The sequence below is a fragment of the Eulemur rufifrons genome, chromosome 26, assembly GCF_041146395.1.
Source record: "Eulemur rufifrons isolate Redbay chromosome 26, OSU_ERuf_1, whole genome shotgun sequence".
NCBI classification, from domain to species: Eukaryota; Metazoa; Chordata; class Mammalia; order Primates; family Lemuridae; genus Eulemur; species Eulemur rufifrons.
The window spans coordinates 2,467,160-2,491,502 of record NC_091008.1 but is presented as its reverse complement, the minus strand read 5'-3'; the positions used below and the strand labels follow the sequence as shown (position 1 = coordinate 2,491,502).

At 41.4% G+C, this 24,343-nt stretch overlaps 1 protein-coding gene across 1 annotated transcript in view; it reads right to left on the bottom strand.

Moving 5' to 3' along the window:
* Window positions 1–13,297, bottom strand: part of ARSJ (arylsulfatase family member J) — a 45,598-nt gene extending 32,301 nt beyond the window's left edge. Inside the window, exon 1 of the mRNA XM_069459195.1 lies at window positions 12,903–13,297. Within this exon, the coding sequence (XP_069315296.1) occupies window positions 12,903–13,297 (395 nt within the window). The remainder of the gene's footprint in view (window positions 1–12,902) is intronic.
* Between the last annotated feature and the right edge of the window lie 11,046 nt (window positions 13,298–24,343).

Sequence of the window (24,343 nt, the reverse complement as noted above, 5' to 3'; positions counted from 1 at the left end):
GCTAAATAAAATTTCAAATAGGCCAAGAGGGTGACTGTGGTACAAATTTACCTCTCCCATTTCTTTATTCCTTTATGTTCTACTAATTCCCCTACATTTTCGGCTCTGCCTTCACTACTCCCCCGCCATCCATGTGTCTGTCTTGAAAACACCCTGTCTTTGAACCTGTTACTTTTTGAACTGCCACAATATTTCTCTCTTCCTCTGTCGCAAGGTTAAACCCCTCACACAGGTTACACCCACTTTTTCCATTTCTCCTCCTTCAGCCTCGTTAATAACCTCTCCAGAATCAAACCCACTTGTGTTTTGGGAGTGGGGGCATAAAAATGATGTCTTTCCTCTTAAAACAGAAATTTGAAAGTGCTATAAAAATTTTAATAATAACTAGAACTGTCTGAAGAGAACATTTCTTTTCAGGCAAATGTTGTGAAATTCAGTCAGTCATCTGCCTCATGTTGCTGTAGACGGTTTTTCTGAAGGGCTCACGCAGAACCTCATAAGCCCACAGAACACCGTGGGGGGAAATCATTTCTATTTACCCTCAGTCCAGTGTTCTTTTCCATTAACAGCTTTACCTCTAAATATGCATGACATTTCCTCCCAAAAATCTTCCGTTTAATGTTTCAAATGCTCAGCCTGGTTCTGACTTAGTGAATTAATTCCCTAGTATTGAATCATCCGACCAAACATGAGTCAGAGTAATAAAGCTCTCGGAGACACTTAGCTATTTGAACTTTAGGGACATACATAAACCTGTAAACTATTTCACAGTCTCAAGGGAGACAGAATTTTTACTTGTAGTGAGAGACTGGGGTAAGAGAAATAGCACTTCAGTGTTTTCACGTCTCGTCTTTTCTGAATTTACAACCCTCATTAGGAGAACTTTGGCTCTATCATTTTTACTTGTAGAGATTACAATGATCATGTTTAGCATTTAAAGAAAAATTTCAGAGAGTTGGTATATTTCACTTTATGTATATTAAGCATGATTTTTTACACCATTTAGGCAACTGCAGTAAACACAAGATGAACTGTTTCAGCAGAATGTTTATATGGTTGTATATTATCAAATGGTATTTGGTTTCTGAAAAATGGAATGAAAATATGGAGCCAAATGGTACCATTTAAGGTCAGAATATTCACTGTCTTGCATTTTGGTTAATATTACTACAGTCTACCAGCCATCCAAACAGAACTTTTTCTGACAGTCTTCTATTAATAGTTTCTCCTCTCTTTATTTCAAGCCTATGTTCATTGGAGTGTTAAGAATGTCCCTTCTATCACTGATTGTCTCTTGAATTATGATTCTCTTTTCCATTCTTACTGTATCATTATGATGTTTTCCAGTTACTTGTTTCTCAAACAGCTTCCTACTGATTTCCCTATTGTAGAGTTAGAGAAATAATAATGAGACATTGATAGAATAATGAGATGATGAAATAAAAAATGAGGCATTGATAATGAGTTGTAGTTGGCATTTCATAAAATATACATTGATGGAGAACAAAGTTTATATTTAGTCCTCTGAACCTGTTCTGTAATATATATGCTTACCTACAACTCAGTTATTAAATAATAGCTTCCTAGTATTATTCTTTTCTCACTACTAGGCTGTTGAAATGATACTTGATGGCAAGAGAAAAACATGAGAGTCTCATATTATCTGAAAAATCTTTACTTTAAAGATATTGCTGTTTTATTGTTAGTTTCCATGTATCTCCATGTATCCTGGTTTGGATGTTAAAGTATTTTGAGGCCATCTCCACTGTAGCACTACAATAACCACATGATTAATACTGTTCTACCTCATCTTTAATAGCTATAATTGATTCTGGCATATGCATCAAAATGAAAGTCACATTGAGTAAAAATGTAATCAAAGAATTTTCTTGTGAAAGATGTGTTTAAGAGATGGGTAGCTTTTTGTTGCGGCTACTGAATCATTGTTTTTACATTTTGTAACTTGATGCCCTTATTTCTTGAAAATGATTGCATTATCAACCTGTTACTTATTTATAGCATAAAGTCAGTAACTCATTTCCTTGATATGTTGGGAAATTTTGCCCGGAGTAGATTAAATGGGCCAGAGTATTTCCAAGACTGACCCAGGAGCCCACAGACTGGGCAGAAGAGCCCTGAGCCGGCTGGAACCCACACCAGCAGTTCTACTCTCTTTTGTTTTATATACTAGCATTTTCTATTAAGGAATTCATTAAAATGAAAAGTTCCACAGTGAAAAAGAGCTTGTAAATCATGGAGGAAGTTTCAAGTCCAACAGGAAATAAACCAGTTTACCTCTGGCAGACAAACGCGGGAACTGGCCAGCTTCTCTAGGTGAAAAGTAAGTAATGGGAGGAGGAGACTACAGTGCCACTTCTGCACAGACAGAGGGGACATGCGACACACAAACCCTGCTGCACCTGACCTGTCCAGCACTTGGGAAGTGAATGACACCTATGTGACAAGACAACACGGCTTGCCTGAGGTTTCACACTTTAAGATTTAAAATAAAGAGACGCAGAGGAGGGACGTGACATTGAAAAGGTTCCTTAGATTCAGTGTTCCTTAAGAAATAAATAGTTCAATATTTTCTTTTGTAGGAGATTTTTTTTTTTTATAGTGCTTGTCCTTAAAATGCAAGAATGGGACTGTTTAGGCTAACATGTTGTATCAGACAGAAGTTGGACTTTCATTTATTTATTTAATTATTTGAGACAGGGTCTCGCTCCGTTGCCCAGGCTGGAGTGCAGTGGCATGATCACAGATCACTGCAGCCTCGAACTCCTAGGCTTGTGTGATCCTCCCACCCCAGTCTCCAAGTAGCGAGGACTATGGGTGTGTGCCACCATGCCTGGCTAATCATTTTTACTTTTGCAGAGACAGGGCCTCACTGTGTTGCCCAGGCTGGTCTTGAACTCCTGGCCTCAAGTGATCCTCCTGCCTTGGTCTCCCAAAGTGCTGGGATTACCGGCATGAGCCATCGTGCCCAGACAGACATTTTTATTTCAATACTATGTGTGGTAACTAAGGTGAATGCATTAAAACAAACATTCCTTTCAAAACTTTTCTCAGTGTCTGCATAGCTGTTAATTCTTTGGCTCAGAAAACAACAGCAAAAGCCAGCAGTACTACAACTCACTCAGGTTGGTTCATAAATTTTTAGTGAGTGCTTTGCTTTTGGAGAACAAAGAGAAGAGAGATCACCACTATGGAAAAATTTTTAAAAATGACTGTTTCCTAAAAATGAAAGCAAATAATCTACTTTAGCCATTTAAAAAAGAGTAACAAAACGGGTGCACCTCAAGTTTTAAAAAAATCTTGCTAGAAGTAAATCCTTTAAATGCATAATTCTAAAAATTCCAGTGCAGAGCCAATCACCAACTACCGCTCTGACTCTTTTGCCTTGACATTAATCCAAGAGAAACAAAGAAACGTGCACGTGTGTGTCTCTCTCTGTGGGTGTGAACACTTGGCATTTAATACAATCAATAGTATGAGGTAGCATTTTCATTTTGATGGAAATAGAGAGGGATGTTGACTTCATACATTGGCTCTTCTTGTTAGTTTCCTTTTGTCACCAACCACCTGAGTGACTGGATGTCCTAGTAATGAGCAGGGTTTTTGCCTGTGAGCCTGGGGTGGGAATGTGATGGAAAATGGCAAATTTGCCCAGTTAATGCCACTCTGGGACAGCCTTGGGCCAGACATGCGTCCTTGCACCCTTCCTCCATGTTCACCTGTGCTGCTTTGTCTTTCTTTTGAAATATTAATAAGTACCTGAGCCAGAACACAAAGGCAGATCATGTGACCACAGCTACCATGCTAAGTGAAAAAAATGTATCTATAACTGCAATCTCTCAAACCGCCAGACCTAAGGGAGTCAGACAAAGAAGCAGAGGCCACCAATAAATAACAGGTAGGCTCTGGAGTGTGAAATGTGATTGCCAAAGAGATTCCTATAACTGCTGATCAGGTCTAACTATATGCTTCAGCAGGTACATTTTTTTTTGCTTATAGTTGAGTGAATGACCTTGAAGTTGCCCTTGACTCCATTTCTTCCCATCCCATTTGTAGTTCATCAAAAAAATCCTGCCTGCTCTACCTGCAGATATACTCAGAACCCATCACTTCCCTTCGCCCTTCTCCGCACCCCGTTCTCTCTCTGCACCCCGTTCTCTCTCATGTAGGTCTTTCACAGATCTTCCTGCTGCAAACCCGAACTCTGTGATCTGCCCTCAGCACAGCCACTACAGCAGTTCTGTTAAAACCTGAGTTAGAGCAGGTTCTCCTTCTGCTCCAAGCCCCCCAGGGCTCCCATTTCACTCAGGGTGAAAGGCAGTGTCCCTACCTTGGGCTGCATCACCCTGCAGGGTCTGACTTCTTTAACTTCTTTGACCGCACTTCCTCTCACCCCCTCCTGCCCTCTCTCTAATCCAGCCTCGCTGTGCCGACCTCCTGATGTGCTTGAACACCCCGGGGGGCGCTCCTATAACAGGGCTATGCATTTACTCCCCTAGGGAGGAGCTACACACAAGGTGCCCACCTCGCCTCCTTTCTCAGGGAGCCCTTCCCTGACCTCTGTAATATTGCCCTCTCTGTCCCTGCGACTCCCCGTCCGTCCCCTTTCCTACCCTTCTCTTCTGTCACAGAGCAGCATGTTACCCTCTAGCATACTATCTATCAAAAATTTTACTTATTTTTGTCTCCTTGTACTAGAGGATAAACACCATGAAAACAGGAATTTTTTGGTAGGTTTTGTCAACTGATATGTTTCCCAGTACTTAGAATAGTAAATGGCCATGAGTAGGTGCTCAATATTGAATGAACGGATGAACAAATGGTGAATGAATTTCAGGAAAATAAGAAAAAGACCAATGAAATCAAGGTCGTTACTGAAGGAACCATTAACTGGTAATGGAGTTGCATGAAGGCTTACAAATTAGTCAACGCATAGTTTTCTTCTCCCTTACAGAATTCCTAAGGGTATGCATTTAACCTTGGGAGTCTCCTTCATGAAATCAAGAAATAATAGCACTCATTTACCTTATAGGTTTGTGGAGGGGAATAAATGACATAACACAGTGTATTAATATTGATCTCAAAAAATTCTATTTTAACTTATTTAGGTTTTTTGTTTTGTCATTTTGACATCTGGAATCATTCAGAGGCACATCAGAAAAGAAAAAAGATCTGAAAAGTTCTATTCTTGGAAACAAATCATTGAATTATTTTAGGAAATCTCAGACTATTGATCCAATTGACCCAATTTTCCTTTAAAGGTAAATGATGACAATAAATTCCCTCGATAATTCAGATGGCTATAGTATAACACTTTACAAAATTGTGATATACTATATATGCGTGCACCCTGAAACTGATGAAAATTAGATCAGATTCACAGCTTACTAGTTAAACAACACCTTGAAAAAACATCCATTTTCTTCAAGTTGGTATTGTGGTAGAAAAGTTTCTAAAAGAGTAATATTCGAAAATGTTTACACCCCCTAGTACTTTAATTTCATGATTTGGTTCTCAGAAATTCAGTTGCTTTTTGCTATTGAATCAATTACTTTGCCTAAAATAAGAATGTTTTCTCATTCATTAAATGGGAGAGCGGACACACGTAAATAGAGAAGCTGTCTCTTCCAAGAGTCAGCTCTATGAGAACTAAAACAAGCTTTTAATTGTAGAATGTAGGAGGAAAAACACATCAGTCAACTGACTTGCTATTAAAATAGTACTTACATTAAAAGTCACCTGAATATAGTAGGTGTTAAATAAACAGTGGGGAGAAAAAATGACACTATTCTATTATATACAACTTATAGTTCTAAATATCTAATTGTTAACATTTAAGAGGTTGTTAAGTTTAACAATGTATGTGGAAAATTATTAAAACTTTTCAAAGTCAAATTTAAACAAAATGTTATATAGGAAGTAGATAACTGTTACTTCACAATAGTAACAAAAATAGAATTGGAATTATATTTTAAATATCTAATGGGACCAATAGTTTTTTGATATCTAAGCTCATTTCACGTCTCAATATGAGAAAGTATAATTTAATTAATAGTTTAAGTATTCTCAGACAATCTGAAAGGTAAATTAATATTGTCATTATTTATACATGACAGAAATGTAAAACAAGAACTTATTCCAATTTCCCAAAATTGTATGGTACAGTCAGTTTGAAAATGAGTTTCTGTTTTCCAGAATTAACTGTCTCTTTAGCCTGCTGTTGCTTTACTCGAATAACATATTTATTGATTTCCACTTTAAAGATGAGCTGTGTGTGCATCTATACCTAACCCATCCTGTCAACTGTCTGAGTAAGATAGTGCAAAATTCATAGTGTTAGAGTTGGAATTCCAGCTTTGTAACTTGCATGGGACCTTGACCAAGAACACCTTACTTCTATGAGCTTGACTTCTTCATATGTAAAATGCAGATAATAATAATTACTCCAGAGTTATGAGACTTAGAGAATGTGTGAAAGAAATATAGGTGTAGATATCCACATATATATGTTAGAGAGAGGGAGAGATTAAAGAATGTCGATTAGAGAGTAATACACATAAAACGTATTCCTTAAGTGCTAGACAAATGTTAAATCTCTATTCCCTATATTCAACTAAATCCTTTAGCTAGAAAAATGTATGATTACTCTCTTTGTACATAGAGTTTCAAAGACAACCAAACTATGATCAAATTAAAAAACTGATTTCAAGTGTCTGAGTTTACATTTTCAAGTGTCTTAAAAAATACCTAAAACAAATTAAGCTTCAATTTGATGAGTCTGAATCACTTGGTTCACATACATTCTCTATAGTCTTACCCTGTGCAAGAATGTGGTATGTTCAAAGGATATAATACAGTCTTTAACCTCGTAACTTTCAACCTCAAGGATAATTTTTAAAAGTCTGATAAAACAATTTTAAAATTTTTGAGTTCTTCAGATCAAGATTATGGCACAATATTTTTATAAATTTCTAAGAAATTATAGATTTATTGAAGTCTTAAATTACAGCTTAAAGTGTTTACAGTAGAGATTAATTAATATTATAGTACAGGCATACTATCAAAGATAAAGTATGTGTTAATACAATATAGGTTAATAATTGCAATGGAGTCAGCAAGTACAGATAACTCATGAATTTTTGCCATCTAGAAGAGCAGAGAAATCGGGTCAAGCAAGCGGTTCACTTTGTTTTGCTTTGGATTTAGATAGAAGGAATTTAAACTCATTTAGGTGATGATAGAAATGATTTAGTAGAGATAGAAAAATAATGAAGGAAGGAAAAGTGTAAAAAAATTGTAGAAATCAAGTGCTTGAGGAGAGAAAAAGGAGCTGGCTCTTCAACTGGTGCGTGTACTTCAATGCCGACAGGAAGAAGGAAGGCTGTCAACGCTAGCGGGTTGGTGAATTTGTCATTGGCAATGAAAGGGTTAACTTATTACCGCTTCTGTAATTTCAATGGCATGTTGAGGTAAAGGAATGAGCTGCTGAGAGGTATCAGCAGTCCGAGTAGATGAGAAATCTGGAAAGAGTCGTTCTGGAGAACGGGACACAAGACAGGAGAAGGTAAAGGAGGCAAAGGACAGCCGGGCACTTGTGAGTGTGTTTCATTCAAAACGTCACACACCTACTGAGTGCTCGTCCCTGGGTGAGGTGGCATTCAAAGCTGAATAAGATGTATTCATGACATTCAATAAAATGTTTTTAGATTACTCCATTACCCTATTTTCAATTCTGCTCGCTTAATGTTAAATTTTAGACGTAACTGTTTAAATATGCATCTGCTCTTGCCGGCTCAGCAGGGTTCTGTCAGATTCCGCCAAGCATGACAACCAACAATTAAAACAATCTGCAGTATAGACACTTAAAAAAATATACCCCTAATCACTCTCCTGGACATCGCCGAACTAACAATATCATGTGGAAAATCTTGCTGGATAAAATAGATTAAAACTAAAACATATGGGGTTTACTTTTAACTGTTTTTTAAAAATCTACAGCCTGAAATCAGAAAAGAGATAAGATACTCACAGAAAACTTTTAAAAAGAACAAAAGCCAGTTCTTTTAAGGTTTTGTATATGATTAACAATTATGGAGACATAGCTTTAAATTTAAAACAATTTTTACTTTAAAATTGTACAATATGTATACGTTCTCAAAGTGTTTTCACGTATGTTACCTCAATGGATCAGCGGAATAACTTTGGAGATTGGTAAGTAAATAGTATCATTGTTTCTACTTTGATAATGTGAAAATGACGTGTCTCAGAAAAATTAAAAGACTTATTCAAGGTTTCAGTCAGTAATTCGCGGAATCAGCACTGTAATTCAGATTTCCTCACTAGAAATCCTCCTCTGTATCTGCTCTATCGCATTGCTTGCCAGAGGGAAATAAATAATTGCTTATTCATCTATTAATTCATTCATTCTTCACACATTTATGTAGTGCCTATTAGTACAAAGCACCACACTGGGTGCTGTGAGATTTATGAAGATTATAAATCAGAGTCTCACTGCTCAGGGGATCGGCAAGGGAGGTAAGAGGTTCAGTGATGGCTGTGAACAAGTGGAAAATCATGCCTAACAAGACAGTTGCAGAAAGAATTATGAAAGGTCATCGTTGAGATGAATTATTTCTGGCTAAGGAATCATGGAAAGCTCTGTGAGGAAGGTGGTATATCATTAGCTGAGTGTTAATGAGTGGCTGGGATTTGGGGAAAGACAAACAGGGTGTGAATTCCAAGGAGTGGAATACAGACTGAACAAAAGAAGAGAAGAAGTCGAGATGTGCTGAAGAAACTGACCCTTCCATTTTTGGGGAGGAGAGAATTTAAAAGTAGAGAGAGAAAGACAAAGCTGAAAAATGTGAAGAACTGGACTAAGGGGCTTACATTTTTCTAAGAGGCAGGACGGGGTGATGGGAACAGTAAGGGTTTTGTTGAAGTTACACAAGTTTAGGTTTAAATATACGCTCTGCCACTTAAGAAGATGTGTGGCCATGACCAACTTACGTAATTTCTCTGAAACTGTCATACACCATCCACAAAGTGAGGACATGTGTTAAATATTTTATACATACTTCTCAAACTAATAAAAATATTTTACCTTCAGGGTGAACGTGAAGATCAAATGACAGGATGTCTGAAAAGCAACTGGCACCAGAAGGGCCTCAGTAAAAATTAACTTCTTTTCCTATTCTTTAGTAGCCAGTGGGGAGCCAGGGAGGGTGTTTGCTGAGGGTGGTGACGTAATGAGAGTCATGTTTTAGTGAAGCAAATGTGCAGGGTGAATCAGAAGAGAGGGGGAGCAAAAGATTAGAGGCAGAAAGTCTTTTTTGTTTTTTGCAATAGAGCACACAAGAGAAATGACTCAGTGAAGTAACACTGCTGGGAATATTTACTATCTAGAATGGTGAAAGAACACTGCAGCAAACCCCACTTATAGCAAATAAAATACTTACATAGATTAAATCAAAATTAATTCTAGAATATTGCTATAGGAAAAAAACTGAATAAAACCAAACTTTGAAATAAAATAGGCCTTCATACTGAGCTCATATTAAAAGCTGGGGCTCCAAGGCTTTTGGCTTTCCCATCTTTGATCTCTGGAAGGGGTCATCTGGGTGACACAAATTGTTCTCAGCCCTCTGCACCTGCATAAATTTCTACCTTTCAGAACAGCTAGTCAGGAAACTCAGCAGAATTACCTGAATAGGGATTCACTTCAAAGTGTATGGTGTGTGTGTGTGTGGGTGTGTGTGTGTGTTTAAAGATACATTTAAAATTAGGGACTTTGATCATAAGCGTGTGCCAGTAACTTGCTTGGCCATGATTCTACGATCAGAAAACCCACATAGTCACATAGGAATAGGCAGCTATTTGTTGCATGGACTTGACTCTTGAACCAGTCTTCTTGAAATGGATATGTGAGGTTGGAAAGCCACCCTCTCTGCTTGTCACAGTCCTTTTCCAATGTCAAAGTAAGGCATGAAAGAAACTCCTGTCTCTCCTATACTTTTAACTATAAACGTTTACATTTTTCTAAATGTTTAAGTATGAACTAAATATTTATGAAGATAATGAGTGAACTCTTAGTGACTGGTATTTATTGAGTGCTCTCTGGGTGTGAAATGCTACTTAAAACCAGGTCTTGAATAAACACAGTGGATGGAAGAGGAAGCGTGCTTGACTTTGACATTGACAGTAAGCAGAGGCAAAGTGACTGAGTGTGGACACGCCTGCCTCCCAAACCCTAGTCCCCTAAGCTTCCTTGACTCATTCTCCTATGAGAGTGGCTGAAAGAATTCTGTTACTTTTTCAGGGTTTCCAACACTAGGACAATAGTGAATGGAGAATTTAGTATCTAAAAGCAGTATTTTGTGAACTCCTGGGAGACATGTTCCCCTGCCTCAGCAACCCACGGCAGTCCACCGAGGATCCTACCTCCCTGAGCTCCCAAACGGGTGCCTGACTGCATGTCTGTATTATGTGGCTGCAGCACTTAGCTCAGTCACTCTCCAGAAAGAGGCTATAATTAAAACCAAACACTTACCACTCTCTAAAAGCTTATCCTGGAAAAAAAAAAAATCACCCCATGCCTTTCAGCCCTGTTTAAGTCTTCACCATAACTCTGCTCTTCCCAACATCTCTGCTTTCACTCAAATTCTGATCTCTGTATGTCTGTGTACATCCTCTACTCTGATGCAATACCTCCCCCCCCCCAGCCTGACTCCCCAAACCCTTTTCAATAAGCCCTCTGTTATTGGAAGTCTGTGATTTAGCAAAATCCCCTTTGATCTCATTTCTTTCCTGGACATTCCCTCTACCTTCTTTCCCTGATTGCAGGCTGTTAATTCTCACTTTTCAATTTAGAGGATCTAGAAAGCATAGACATGTTTGTGGAGAGCACAAATGACCATATTCTCTGGGCTCTACATTACTAATATTGAGCCCAGAACTGGGCTTCCATAACCACTTTCTCTCTTATATCTGTGTTCATTTAAAGGAAAGTTCCAGCAATTTGTCTAAAAGGAAAACTGCAAATGAAAACGTCGTCAACTGTTTAATTCAAATAAAAATTTAAGTCAAATCATAGTAGCTATTTGAACTCCTCATGTATGAAAACAGTTGTACAACTTGTTGCACTGAATAGAAATTTTAATAGGAAAAGAAATCTTCTCATTAGATGTTTGATTGCATTGAAAGTACAGAGGAGTCAACCTTTGATCAAAGAGAAAAATTAAGAGTTATTTCTAGCTTTGTTTCTGTTTCATCCCACTAAGTAACATAAAGGCTCAAAGATAAAACCTAGAAATTTTATCAGTGCAAGATAATGTTTAAGAACAATTTTTATTTTGTTAGGTGAAAAGCCTTGAACATACACTTTATTGTGAAAAATAAATTCATAGAATTTAGTTACATATTTTCAACTACTGTTGGCTATCTGTGTAAATCTAAATTCTGTAAGTTAGTTGAAGAGGTCCAGTGATGCTTTATCACACATTCAATATTTAATACTGAGTATCAGTCAGCCCGCCAAATATAGGGCTGAGTGGGATTAGACATGAAGAACTTGACCTCTAGGCCGCCAGATGGACGTGGTATTTTCCAGCCAATGCTCTTTTCCTTTATAAAAATCAAATGTTCTTGACTTTCTGATGCCACAATTAACCTTTGAAATGGCTCTGAGTACACTGAGACCTCTTTTCTCTCTCTCAGAAGAGAAGGAAAGATGGGATTTTTTTTTTTTTTTCTTTTCTGGCAGTGATGCTAAGTTCTGACAGTTTGCTAAGCAGTGGAAATCATGCTGTAAGCAAAAGTCTCTGCAAGACAGAGATTCCTACAAAATAGTCTTTATTTTTCCAGTGGATACTGGCGACTCTTAGAGGATCCCACTCCAAGAACAACTTCACTGAAGCAAGGGTTCTGAGCCCTGCAACCGAAATCACAAGATACACAGACTGAAACTACTAAGGTTTCTCTTCTATCTCTGTCCCGCTTGACGCCTGGCCCTCCGAGTTGATGTCCGTCCCACAGGCTAATCTGGACATCCAAATCAAACGTCCAGACAGTCTATATTCTGATGGGACGGAATAAAAGTATGAAAATGCTTGAACACCTTAAGTAGAAGATTTAGCTATTTAGAAAAGCAACAACAATATTGAAACCACTTTACTTAAGCATCCAAATAATCTGATTTTCGTTAGTTAATAAGAAAATTTCCAGACATGTAAAAGGTAGCAGAAAACTTCAGATGAAGTCTTTCTCCTGTTGAGTGTTTGCCATTGAATTTCCTTGTATCATGAGCACTACCTTGGTGATTAAATATGGCCTTCCTAGTGATCTCATAAGAGAAAATTACCTATCAAAGACCAAACAGAGTCACACGCACACTGGTCCTATTTTACATTACCTTCCATCCATTTCCTTGGCCCCCTTTCTCTCTACCAAGACCCATGGTTGTGGTAATTCAGTTCTAGATTTAAGGACAAACCAATAGTCACAGAAAAGTTTCGGTCTTTTTTACCAGTGACAGTGTGAATTCTGTGACACCTGAAGCAGAATCCGAGCATGCTCAAAACTCAGAATAGATTTGGAATAGGAGATCTCTGGTTGGTGAGTGAGTAGTTTACAAGTTCTGATCTCATTTTAAAACTCACAGCTGGCCCTAAGAGTAAGGAAAACCAGACTAGACTAGTGAGTGACTACATTGTCAAGATCATTAACAGGGCATCCGTTTTAATAATCACCATAACCCAGTACCATACATCACTCATTCATTCAGTTGTTCCCCATACTTTCTGCTACGCTCTTCAATTAGGGGCTGGATCTTAATTAAATGCTTAAGATTTCTCCAAGGAATAAATGTAAGAAGCAGAAACACTTACTTTCCAGTAATAAACTGACTCCTGGAAGGTGTGCAAATCGGCTGGACATAGTAGTTCTCCAATTTAACTCCCTCGGCAGCAAGCTTGTCGAGAGTGGGCGTTTTTATCTCAGATCCGTGGTAACCCACGTCTCTAAATCCCTGGTCATCCGCTAGGATGAAAATTAGATGGGGCTGGGAGGTGGCAGTTGTGCTGGGCTCTAGTCTCTCTCCAGTTTGACCCAGTAAGGCCACTTCCTCCTCCTCCAAGCCCTGGCCCCAGGACAGGTAACCGTAGGTGAGGAGGCTGAGGACCCAGAGACCTGCCAGCGCCCCCATAGCTAGCACCTTTGCAGGCCCGACGCAGGCCTGCGCAGACGGCGGAGGCAGCGGCTCCGCGCAGCCCCCGGGGGCCATTCACTCGGGTCCCGGCTGACTCTCCACGCGCAGAGCCACGCACCCCGCGCACACATGCACGCGGGAGGCAGAGACCCAGCAGACCGCGGAGGGTCTCCACCTGGAAAGAAATCCTCCTCTCCTCTCAGCTGTCACCATGTCCCACAACTTTAATCTTCTAGAAGTGATGGCTTAACGCATGGGACTTCGGAAAAACAAGGAGTCGCTCTTCTCCAACAAATTTCGCTTCCTCCTCCTCCTACTCACTTCCTAGGGCAGCTTTCACACAAAAAGTTATCTCCACCCAAAAGTTCTCCGGAGAAAAAAAAACCAAGTAAGGAATTGAGAGTCACACCGGGCAGGGGCCATTGGCGGCCAGAGCACCCCGGACTGTCCCGGCGCGCACGGGGACCGAGGGGGTCGGCGGTCGGGCCGGGGGACCCCGTAGCGGGAAAGCGCTGCGCAGCTGAGCCGTGGCGTCTAACTCCGATCCGGGCAGGTGACACACTGCCATCGCGGGCTGGCTCCCCATCCCCGTCTCCACTTTCCAGGGCTCCCTGATCCTCCTGGTCCAAGCTCCCCGACACTCACACGGCGGCGAAGTGAGAAAAAAGCCGTTTCCTGATCTCCCCCACCGCTGACCACCCCTCCTGTTCGGGGCGACTCCTTGTCCGGCTCCTGGAGCGCGCGGGGTCCGCAGGGCCCCGGGGCAGCCCGCGCCGAGCGCACGGCGTCCGGAGCTGGCGCGAGCTGCGCGTTCCCCGGCTCGGCCCTCGGGCTTGGCCCGCGAGCGCTTCTGCCTCCTGCCTCCTCCCTCCAGTGAATCACAGGCCCGCACTTCTGCCTCCGCTCCCCCGGGAAGGGGGGCAAGGCCGGTTTAGAGGCTCGGTCGGGCCTCTTTTCCGGGAGGCTGGCCCGGGGAGGGGGGGGGGCTGCGCGCTGCGCGAGCCGTGCGGGGTCCGGGGGACCCGCCAGGGCCACCGCCTCCCAGGGTGTCGCCCGCGGCCCCATCGTCCCCGCGCGGGCGGGAAGGGTGAGGCGGGCGCGTCTCGTCCTGGGTCGGTAGACTAAGGGCCCTGTCGCCCATGCCGAAAGCTGCGCCTGCAAACTTTCCTAGCTTCTGGAGAAAGTGACAGAAAGAGGAGGAGAAACAAGTAGCGTGGCGTCCTCTTTCCTCCTTCCTCTTCAGGTTTTCCTTCTCTAGTTCCTTTCCCGCCTGACATTCCCCCGCCTTTCCCACTCCTTTTTTCCCCGCCTCCTTTCTTTTTTCTTTTTTCTTCTTCTTCTTCTTTTTTTTTGGTAACAGTCATGACAAGTTTTTAAGTTGAATATATTCTCCCAAAAGCTGGCTTTTACAGCCTGATTTCTTCTTTAACTTTTCCCTAAGTGAAGGGACTGAAATTGCCCCACTTCCTCTTACCTGTCCCCACACTCACCCACAGGGTGTCTCCAGCCAAACCTGGAGAACAGTGTCACACATGTCACCGCCGGAAACGCCAAGCCAGTCTGCATTCCTGCGTGAAGAAACCAGTTTCCCATCCACTAAGTTGAGGAGTGCCTGCCTCCCTGCCTGCCTGCCTCTCTCTTCAGTGTAGAATAGAACCCTTGTAAAAGCCTGTCTTGATTGTGAAAATACACCTGCTTTTACTAGAATCACAGAGTTTTAAAGTCCTGCTCAAAGGCAGGAAAGGGATTCATGGTACAGTATCTCTTTGTGGAAGAGGGAACCAATTCCAAGAGCCACCGAGGTATTTTTTTTCTTCCCACAAATTTATTCGACAGTTATTTACCGAATATCTACTGTGGCTGGCGCGTAGTATGTCAGATTCTCTCACAGCACTCTGTATACCGAGACGCGCACACACACACACACACACACACACATATACACACACACTTGACCGCGGTATCCATGGGGGATAGTTCCAAGAATCCCCTCCAGACACCAAAATCCACGGATGCTCAAGTCCCTCACATAAAATGGCTCAGTATTTGCATATAACCCACACACATATTCCCTTATACTTTAAATCATCTCTGGGTTACTTATAATACCCAATACAATGGATGCTATGTAAAATAATTGTTATACCATATTATTTTTATTGCTGTTTTATTTTGCCCTCCCATATTTCCATTGCGCAGGTGATTGAGTCCCAGGGCGTGGAAGCTGTGAATGCAGAGGGCCGACTATACATGCTTCGTAGTATTTATATAGTGCTTTATGTACTTTATTTCTTTTCCTTCTACACCAACCTCACAAGGTATTCTTCCATTCAACAAGTATTTCAGGAGCTTGGCCAATGCTGGCAGCTGAGAACGTAATGATGAACTAAATCACTCTCTGCTGTGGTAGAGCCTGTGGTGGGCAGGAAGACACTGACCAGCAAATCACCCCAGGACTCCAACAGTGACCTATGATACCAATATTCTGAAGAAAAGGAACACAATTCAAAGACATTTTAAAACAAACCTGACTTAAGACTATCTGTGTGCGGTTAGTGAGATGGTTCACGGAAGTCACCTTTAAACTAAGGGGGTGTTCTTTTGTTTGTCATCTCTTCTTTGCAGAAAATTTAGACTTGGAAATCTATCTGACTTCCAAGCCCATGATTTTCGGAAGATACTCTTTCTACAAATGGGCTGTACCATTTTTGCCAGCCACAAAGCACAGAGAGATCAAAGCTTTCAGAGTTAGAATCTAATCCCAACATGAGGCATGCAGATGCCCTGTGCTCAGGATAGGACAGAACTCTGGCCTTAAAAAATCCATTTCTGAAGTAAACAGGACTAACATGAAAGGAGACCAAGAACTACTTCCACTTAGTAGTAAGAGCCAAGAAACAGTAACGGCCATACTGCAGTTGACCAAATGAGATGTGACTCAAAGCGGAAAACTGAAGTCAGCTGGCTGCCCTACCCACAGTAGGTAAGGGCTATTGCAACATCCCTGAGGAAGACATGGAGAATGAAATCAGAGGCTGTTGAATGCCCTAGGCTTTGCTCTACATATACTGGTATTATCAGTATGTAAACTTTGCATTTCTTATTGTAAGACTGGGTTGCACGTACTCTAAGCAATAGTTTTAGCATCCTCATGAAGTCCCAAGTTAAAGACCCTCTATAATTTATTAGTTCTTTCCTGATTTTAGAATCAGCATTTTGTTGTTCAGGCATCAGCTTCCCCTACAAAATCCCACCTTAAGTTTATTTCACCTTGGATATGCTCATATGACAAACAGACTCCTCTATTTTTGAATGGTTATATAAAAATTTAAGGTACTATTTGAGTCAGTAAAAAAATGAGAAAAATAGAATTGCTCAGAAATGATATTAGTATGTACAAAGTCTTCAGGTGAGGCTTAAGCAGGAGATTTAGGAGCTGGACTTGGGAAGTGGGGGAGCCCACATGGGCAGAACCGACAGAAGACTGTGGGGGTCTGAGATGTGGGGAACTGGGGAAGTGCCTGTCTCCTCCCAGGAAAGCTGCTCTGTCTGACCAGGGAAGGCCCTCCGGAGGGAGGAGAAGATTCTAGCCTGCGGCACCATAGCAACCAAGTGCAGCATGTTCAGGACCCGAGGGCAGGGGCAACGCAGGAGGGGCAGAGCTCACTCCCCACAGAGAGTCTGGGAAGTGCTGCCCCTTCCTCACAACCAGGCTTTCCGGCTTAGAGAGTCGGCCTTGACCCTCCCCTCCCAGTGGCTTCCCCTAGAAGCCAGAAAGACAACCTCTGAGCCCTGCCGAGGATTTGCAAAGCCTTCCAGACTGGCGCAACCCAACCGTGCCCAGCCTCACACCCCTCTACCCACCTCTGCTGTGTGGGAGATCAAGCAACCCCCTAGAAGCTACGAGGCCCCGCCCAAAGCCTAGGGCATTCAAGTGCTCCATGTGAGGGACTAGAGCTTATCATAGGCACAAAAAAATATCTCTGCAGTTGGCTTTCTCCTGCAAGCATCAACCACTGACAGGGAGAACAACTCTATAGTGCATCACAGCATCTACCAACTCAATCAGACAAGGCATGGCTGATTCTAACAAGCATCACGCACCATCTCAGAGATTAAGCTAGGGATCCCAATACAATTCACACTGCTTTGAGGAAGGGAAGACAGCAGGATAGAAGCAACCCAAGGAGACACTGTTTTTCAGGAGTGAAACAAAAGTTATGGGCAGTTTGATCTGTGAGGGGTCTCCGTCCTCCACTGCAGACCTCTGGGCTGGCTGGGGGGCTGCTCAGGGCCTGTGCGGCGACACTCCACTGGAGAGCAGGTGCGCAGAGCGCTGGTGCCTGCCAATCCCCGGTTTCTGCAATCAAGGCCATCCCGATTGTTCTGGTGCACCAAGCCAGGTCTACATGGGACCCAGCAATAACCTTTGCATCCCCCCACCAAGCTGGGGAGGGAAAAGACGCTCCCCTGTGTAGTGCCCCGTTCCTAGGGGCCAAGCATGCTTCCTCTCTGGAACTGACCAGAGCAGGAGACCCAGACACCACAGGCACCACTTGGGAAGCCTGGGATGGCTACAGCAGTGCGTTCCAGGTATGGGGGGAGACCCTGGGCTGAACAACAGTGCCAGACCGCCTATGGAACTATGTGACAGGGCATCAGCAGTCCCCATGCTGGTGGAACAGCCCCCCATAACGGTGGCTCTGCCCCTGAAATCCCCAGAGCCAGCTCTGAAGCTTCATTATGCCATAGTCAGCAGTTCCAGGGACCCCACTGGGCCTGTGACTCTACCCCTGAGACTCCATAATTCTGCCTGGACCCCAACACCCCACTACGGAGTCCCCACCACTACTGCTGAGCCAGCAAAACCTCCCTGAGTTCCAACACTTCATCAGGATCCCCCAGCCCTGAGCAGCTGTCACTCCTGGACTTAGTTAGAGAGAGTCCCCAGCAAAGGAGAAGAGGTGCCCTACAATCTTAGTAACCCGGAGCTGAGAGAAGGGGAGCCAGATTAGAAGAAACCGGAAAAAGAACCCTGGCAACATGAAAAAACAAAATAGTTTGACACCCTGGAGGGACACAATGGAGCTACAGTAGTGGACTCCATCCAAAAGGAAATTGCCGAAATGACAGAAGTGGAATTCAGAATATGGATGGCAAATAAAATGAATTGAAGAGAAAGTTGAAAACCTTCAAAAAGAAACAAACAAAAATTTCAGGAAATCAATGAAAAAATGAAAAGTCACTAGAGAGCTAGACAGCATAAAAAAGAATATAATAGAACTTAAAGAAATGAAAGAGGCTTTTAGGGAGTATCAAAATGCAGCAGAAAGCTTTTACAAGAGGCTAAACCAAGGAGAAGAAAGACTCTCAGAGCTTGAAGACAATGCTCTTGAGATAACCCAGTCACTCAAAGAGGCAGATGAGAGTATAAAAAAGTCTGAGCAATCACTGAGAGAGCAAACTAATATTTGAATTATAGGTATCTGTGAGGGAGAAGAAGAAAGAACTAAAAGCATGGATAACCTATTTCAGGAAATTATTGAGGAAAACTTCCTTGGGATTGCCAGAAATTTGGACATACAGCCACAAGATGGACATTGAACACCAGGAAGATTCACAGCAAATAGGACATCTCCAAGACACATAGTAGTCATCTTGGCCAAAATCAAAGTAAGGAAGAAAATTCTGCAAGCAGCAAGATGAAAACATCAAATAACCTACAAAGAAAAACCCATCAGACTAACTGTAGACTTCTCAGTGGAAACCTTACAAGCCAGAAGGAATTGGGGCCCCATCTTCAATTGACATAAACAAAACAACCACCTGCCTAGAATTTTGTATGCTGCAAAACTAAGCTTCACAAGTGACGGAGAAATTAAGTCTTTTCCAGACAAGCAAACACTGAGGGAATTTGCCATGACCAGACCTGCCCTGCACGAAATATTCAGAACAGCACTGTACACAAATCAGCACGAGATACCCACCAGTGTAAATTCACCTAACACCTCCAAAACTCACAACTTCTACAAAACAATAGAACAAGAGGTAAAACAAAGCAATAAAGGACCACCAACACGATGAACAGACCAACATCCCACATATCAATGCTATCAATCAATGTTAACGCATCCTACATATCAATGCTATCAATCAATGTTAATGCATCCCACATATCAGTGCTATCAATCAATGTTAACAGACTGAATGCTCCTCTCAAAAGAATAAACTGGCTGAATGGAAGAAAAATCTAAATCACAAGGACACACACAGACTCAATATGAAAGGATAGAAAAAAACATTCCACATAAATGTAAATCGAAAGAGAGCAGGAGCAGTTATTCTCATATCATAGGTGGAAACCTACCTAACGGTTACTATGAACACCATTTGGGTCATGCGGACAGCTTTAGCTGGGACAAGCATTACAAAAGTGATCCATGTGACCTAAAACATTTGTACCCCCTTAAATATTTTGCAATAAAAAAAGAAAGATAACAAGAAGTTCGCAACCTTACTATATAGTAAAACATGACACTATACAACAACAGTAAGTGTTGGTTAATGAAAGAAAGACTAGGCCAAAAATGGATCTGATGCTATAAGAAAGTAATATATGAAAATAAACTTTTCAAAATGAAAGAAAGGGTAAATATTCAGAGAGATGAACATAATATTTAGATAATTATGTAACTACACTAAAAATTAATGCATATCTCATGCCAAAAGAAAAACATATCTAGTTGAAATTAGAGAGCTAAATGAAAAGAAAAATTAAAGAAACCCCAACAGAAAAGTTAACTGACAAGATATATGGGGAACCTATTCTATTTTCATCTGTTAAATGATACAGAAATTTCAATAGCACATGATTGATTATGAAATACATTTAACAGACAATTAAATCAGAAGTCTTAACTGAGGTGCCAAGATTCAAAGCTGTGATTTTTCCAAAGACCTGTGCCAGAACAAGATGCCAGTTTTCAAAGGAGATTATTAAAAACCAGTTGGACAACTCTTAAAATTCTTATTTATGTCAAGGTAATAAAAAGGTGAGCGTGTGTGGAGATTGGAGAGGATTTGGGAAGAGACATTTTAAAATATACATTGGCATGTCCTGAGTACACCTACACCTGCCGACATGGCCTGAGAGGGGAGGGGCTGACCCCTGAAATTCAAGTGGTCTGGTGTTTAGTGTTTGCCTAAGCAAACCTCAGGATACGCTGCTGCTGAACCAGAGGAAAGAGGTTACAGAAGCTGGCTGGCTCTCCACAGATTTGTCAGGGCCAAGGATGCTTGAGTGTTTCCTGGAAACCAGGTGTGGGCCCCCGTGTGAACGAAAACTGGCCTGGGGCTGTCTACAGTCCTGTGAAAGGCGGCTTCTGGCAGGCTCGAGTAAGCCTCCATAAGTAGAATTAAGGGGTCGCTCTCTACTCTAAGGGGCTGACTCTACAGAATATGCCTAGAGATGCCCAGTTCCATTTGGGTAACTGCAGAGAGGAGATCCTCAGAGGCTGGCGGGGAGCCCATATAAGAAAAAGTCACCTTTGAACACCTGCCAGGCCTGGAGTACATAAAGCTGGTCATTTAAGAACTTACTTGACTCCCTTACCTTTTGTCCCTCTCTGCATATTGATTCTGGAGGAGCCGAAGTTGAGGTTAAGCTTGGGAAGGAAGAGTAGAAATACTAGGCAGGGAAAATACCCTAGGTTTCCACACTGAAGTAGAACTGACCTGGGGAAAGCACAAAAGATTTGCTTTAACTGAAGTTCAGAGGTTTTATAATTACGTATTATTGAGCATCCTAATTCTAAGTTGGGATCAGGTTTTGTAATGTACAGTGACCACAAGATTATTTGTTAGTTAAGAGTGACTTCACAAAAACCGCAAAAATAAATAAATGGGACTTGATTAAATTAAAAGGCTTCTGCACAGCCAAGGAAACAATCAACAGAGCAAAACAGGCAACCTACAGAATGGGAGAAAATATTCGTAAGATATACATCCAATAAATGGCTAATAACTAAAATCTACAAAGGACTCAAGCAAACCAGCAAGAAAAAAAATAAAACATCCCCATTAAAAAGTGGGCAAAAGACATGAACAGAAAGAAGCTTTTCAAAAGAAGACTAACAGCCAATAAACATATGAAAAAATGCTCGATGTCACTAATCATCAGAGAAATGAAAATCAAAACCACAATGAGATATCACCTAACCCCAGGGAGAATGGCTTTTATCAAAAAGTCCCAAACAATAGATGCTGGTGTGGATGCAGAAAGAAAGGAACAGTTATACACTGCTGGTGGGACTGCAAATTAGTACAACCTCTATGGAAAATAGTATGTAGATTCCTCAAAGAACTAAAAGTAGAACTACCAGTTGATCCAGCAATCCCTCTAATACGTATTTACCCAAAGGAAAAAAAGTCATTTTATCAAAAAGACACCTGCACTAGAATGTTTATTGCAGCACATTCGTAATTGCAAAGATGTGGAACTGACCCAAGTGCCCATCAATTCATGAGTGGATTAATAAAATGTGGTATATGGATACCATGGACTACTACTCAGCCATAAAAAAGAATTAATACATTTTGCAAGCATCTGGATGGAACTGGAGACCATTCTCCTAAATGAAATATCTAAAGAATGGATAAACTAATGCCACGTGTACTGACTATTAAATTGGAACTAACCAATGAGCACTGCTGTGCACATAGGGAAGTAAAACTCAAAGGAAATCATGCAGGTGGGAGGGGGGAGAAGGCGATGGGTGAAATCATACCTAATGGGTACCACGTACACTACCTGGGTGATGGGCACACTTATAACTTTGACTCCAGCAGTGCAAAAGCCATGCATGTAAGCAAAATATTTGTACCCTCATAATATTCTGAAATTAAAAAAAAACCTTTTGCTGGTAAAATACCACATAGCCTGAAGGTCAGGAGTCTTTAGTTCTAAATGACACAAGCCTCAGGGATTCAGCACTAACGCGAGGGCAGAGGCTATGGATGGAAGTAGAAGTCTGAGTCATTCTTTAAAAAAAGATGTCAAGAAATACTGAGTTAATTTTATTCGAGTCTGGAGAGTGACATGATATACTTATGATCTGGAACAGTAAAAAGGCATTAAATGTCTCTGATCGGTGTATTTTTTCTACATTTTTATTTCTAACTGAAAATGCTATGTGAATAGTTTAAGGCTCATATTTAGCTGTTTTAATTATTTTGTTAAAAACAAAAGACTTGGCAATAATCTGAAATAATACAAATATCTCTACACATTAACTCAGAAATACCATTCTTTGATATTTATCCTAAGAAAATGATTCAGCAGAATGAAAAAAAAGGTATATCCATAAAATGGTGGTCATGATAATGGAAAACACAGAAATAACCTTAATATATTAAATAATAGAAAAATGGGTTAAATAAATTATGGAGTATTAGCTTATACTGCTATGCCATTAGAAGTGATCATTTTAAATATAATAAAGAGATATAAAATGTGCTTATATTGCATAAGGAAAGTAAAAAAAATTTTGTATATCAGAATTATAAGTACATATAAAATATATACATTTACTATATTAGATTATATGTACTTATTTCTGTATAAGATATACGTGGTTTCAGACTGGTAATTTTGAATCACTGGGTAGAGACAGTGTTAAACAGAACAGAGGATGACAAGAAAGTAAAGAAGAAAGAACCAGATCAACTGGATGAAGTGCAGACTGTTTCCCAGGACACGGGGAAAAGGAAGTCTCAGAATTCTAAACCTAACGTGGTTTCATGGCCTGGTTCTTCCTCTCTCTTTGAGATTTCAGGCAATTCACTTAACTTTGCTGAGCTTCAATGACTTCAAGTAAATATAAAGAGTTATAATGAATTCCAGACCTAAAATAATATTCTTTGTTTCCCTTTTGTATTCCTTTCCTCTCTCTTTAATAAAGCAAAGTGAAAGATTTTTAGGGCAGAAACCAGTTGGACACCAGCTACCCTAGAAATCTTACATTCTCTTCTACTAAAGGGAGAGAAAAGAAATATACATGGGAAATAAAGATATAATTTAAGAGTTTAAAGGTATATTTGCCTTCAAAATGACCTGGAAGCCTGGGTTAAGATTAGAGTTCCTGGACTTGGCAGAGTTGCATGTCACGAGTTGGTGTTTCAGGGGGTCCCCAGTCCATTGTCACTCCTTGTGTATCCGTCCCTGCTCCTGCGCCCCAAGGCCCTTGGATACAAGGGTGCAGATACTCCAGACCACATGTCCAAACTGTCCACAGCCCCTCAGACAGTCCCTTCAAGTCTCCCTTCGATCCAGGGAGCATATTATGGCGGTGTGGTCCCCCTTGGTAGGACAGACCTGGAAAGGGATCTGTGCCTGGAATATTGGAGACCTAGATATAAAAAGTGTGATCTAGAAGGGGGCATATTTACTGCTGAGTCAGCTCCCTGCCCTCTGGGGAGCAACAAGACTGGGCGAGGGACAGAGAGCAGCCCCTCAGTAGGACGGGACTTGAGGCAAGTTTCTCTCTTGCCCAGGTTTAAAGCATTGTTTTTGGATCCTTGATTTATTAACCTTTTAATTGCCCGACTTCCTAATGGCTCCACTTTTTAGCTACCCTTAGGCTCAGTTTGACATTGGGCCTCCTAATCCCTCAAAATGGAAAGTCTTTAACTCGTGCGCTTCCTCTGCTTTCATTCCTATCAAACTAGTAGCGGGTGATCATTTCCCTCGTTAACTTGTGCAGGCAGTTGCGCCCAACTCAGCCGCTCCCTCACCAAACCATCTCAATCAGTGTCTAAGGTTTGCTCTTGTCTTGCCTTTGATCTTTTCCTCCTGCCGCCTTGCCACTCACTCCCCTATTTCCTATTTAAGGTCCAAAGGTCCGTCATGGGTCAGTCATTGGAGATACACACAACAGGGCGTACGACAGACGTGGCCCATGCCTTCATGGAGATCGCGGTTTACCAGAGAAATGATGGGTGATTAGTTACAATTGGGACGAGCGCTGTGAAGGGCATGTATACAGTTCTATTAGAGTCTCAAACGCGGTCATAACCTATTGTGGGGGCAACTCCGTCCCCACCCTGGGTAAACAGCTCTATTTA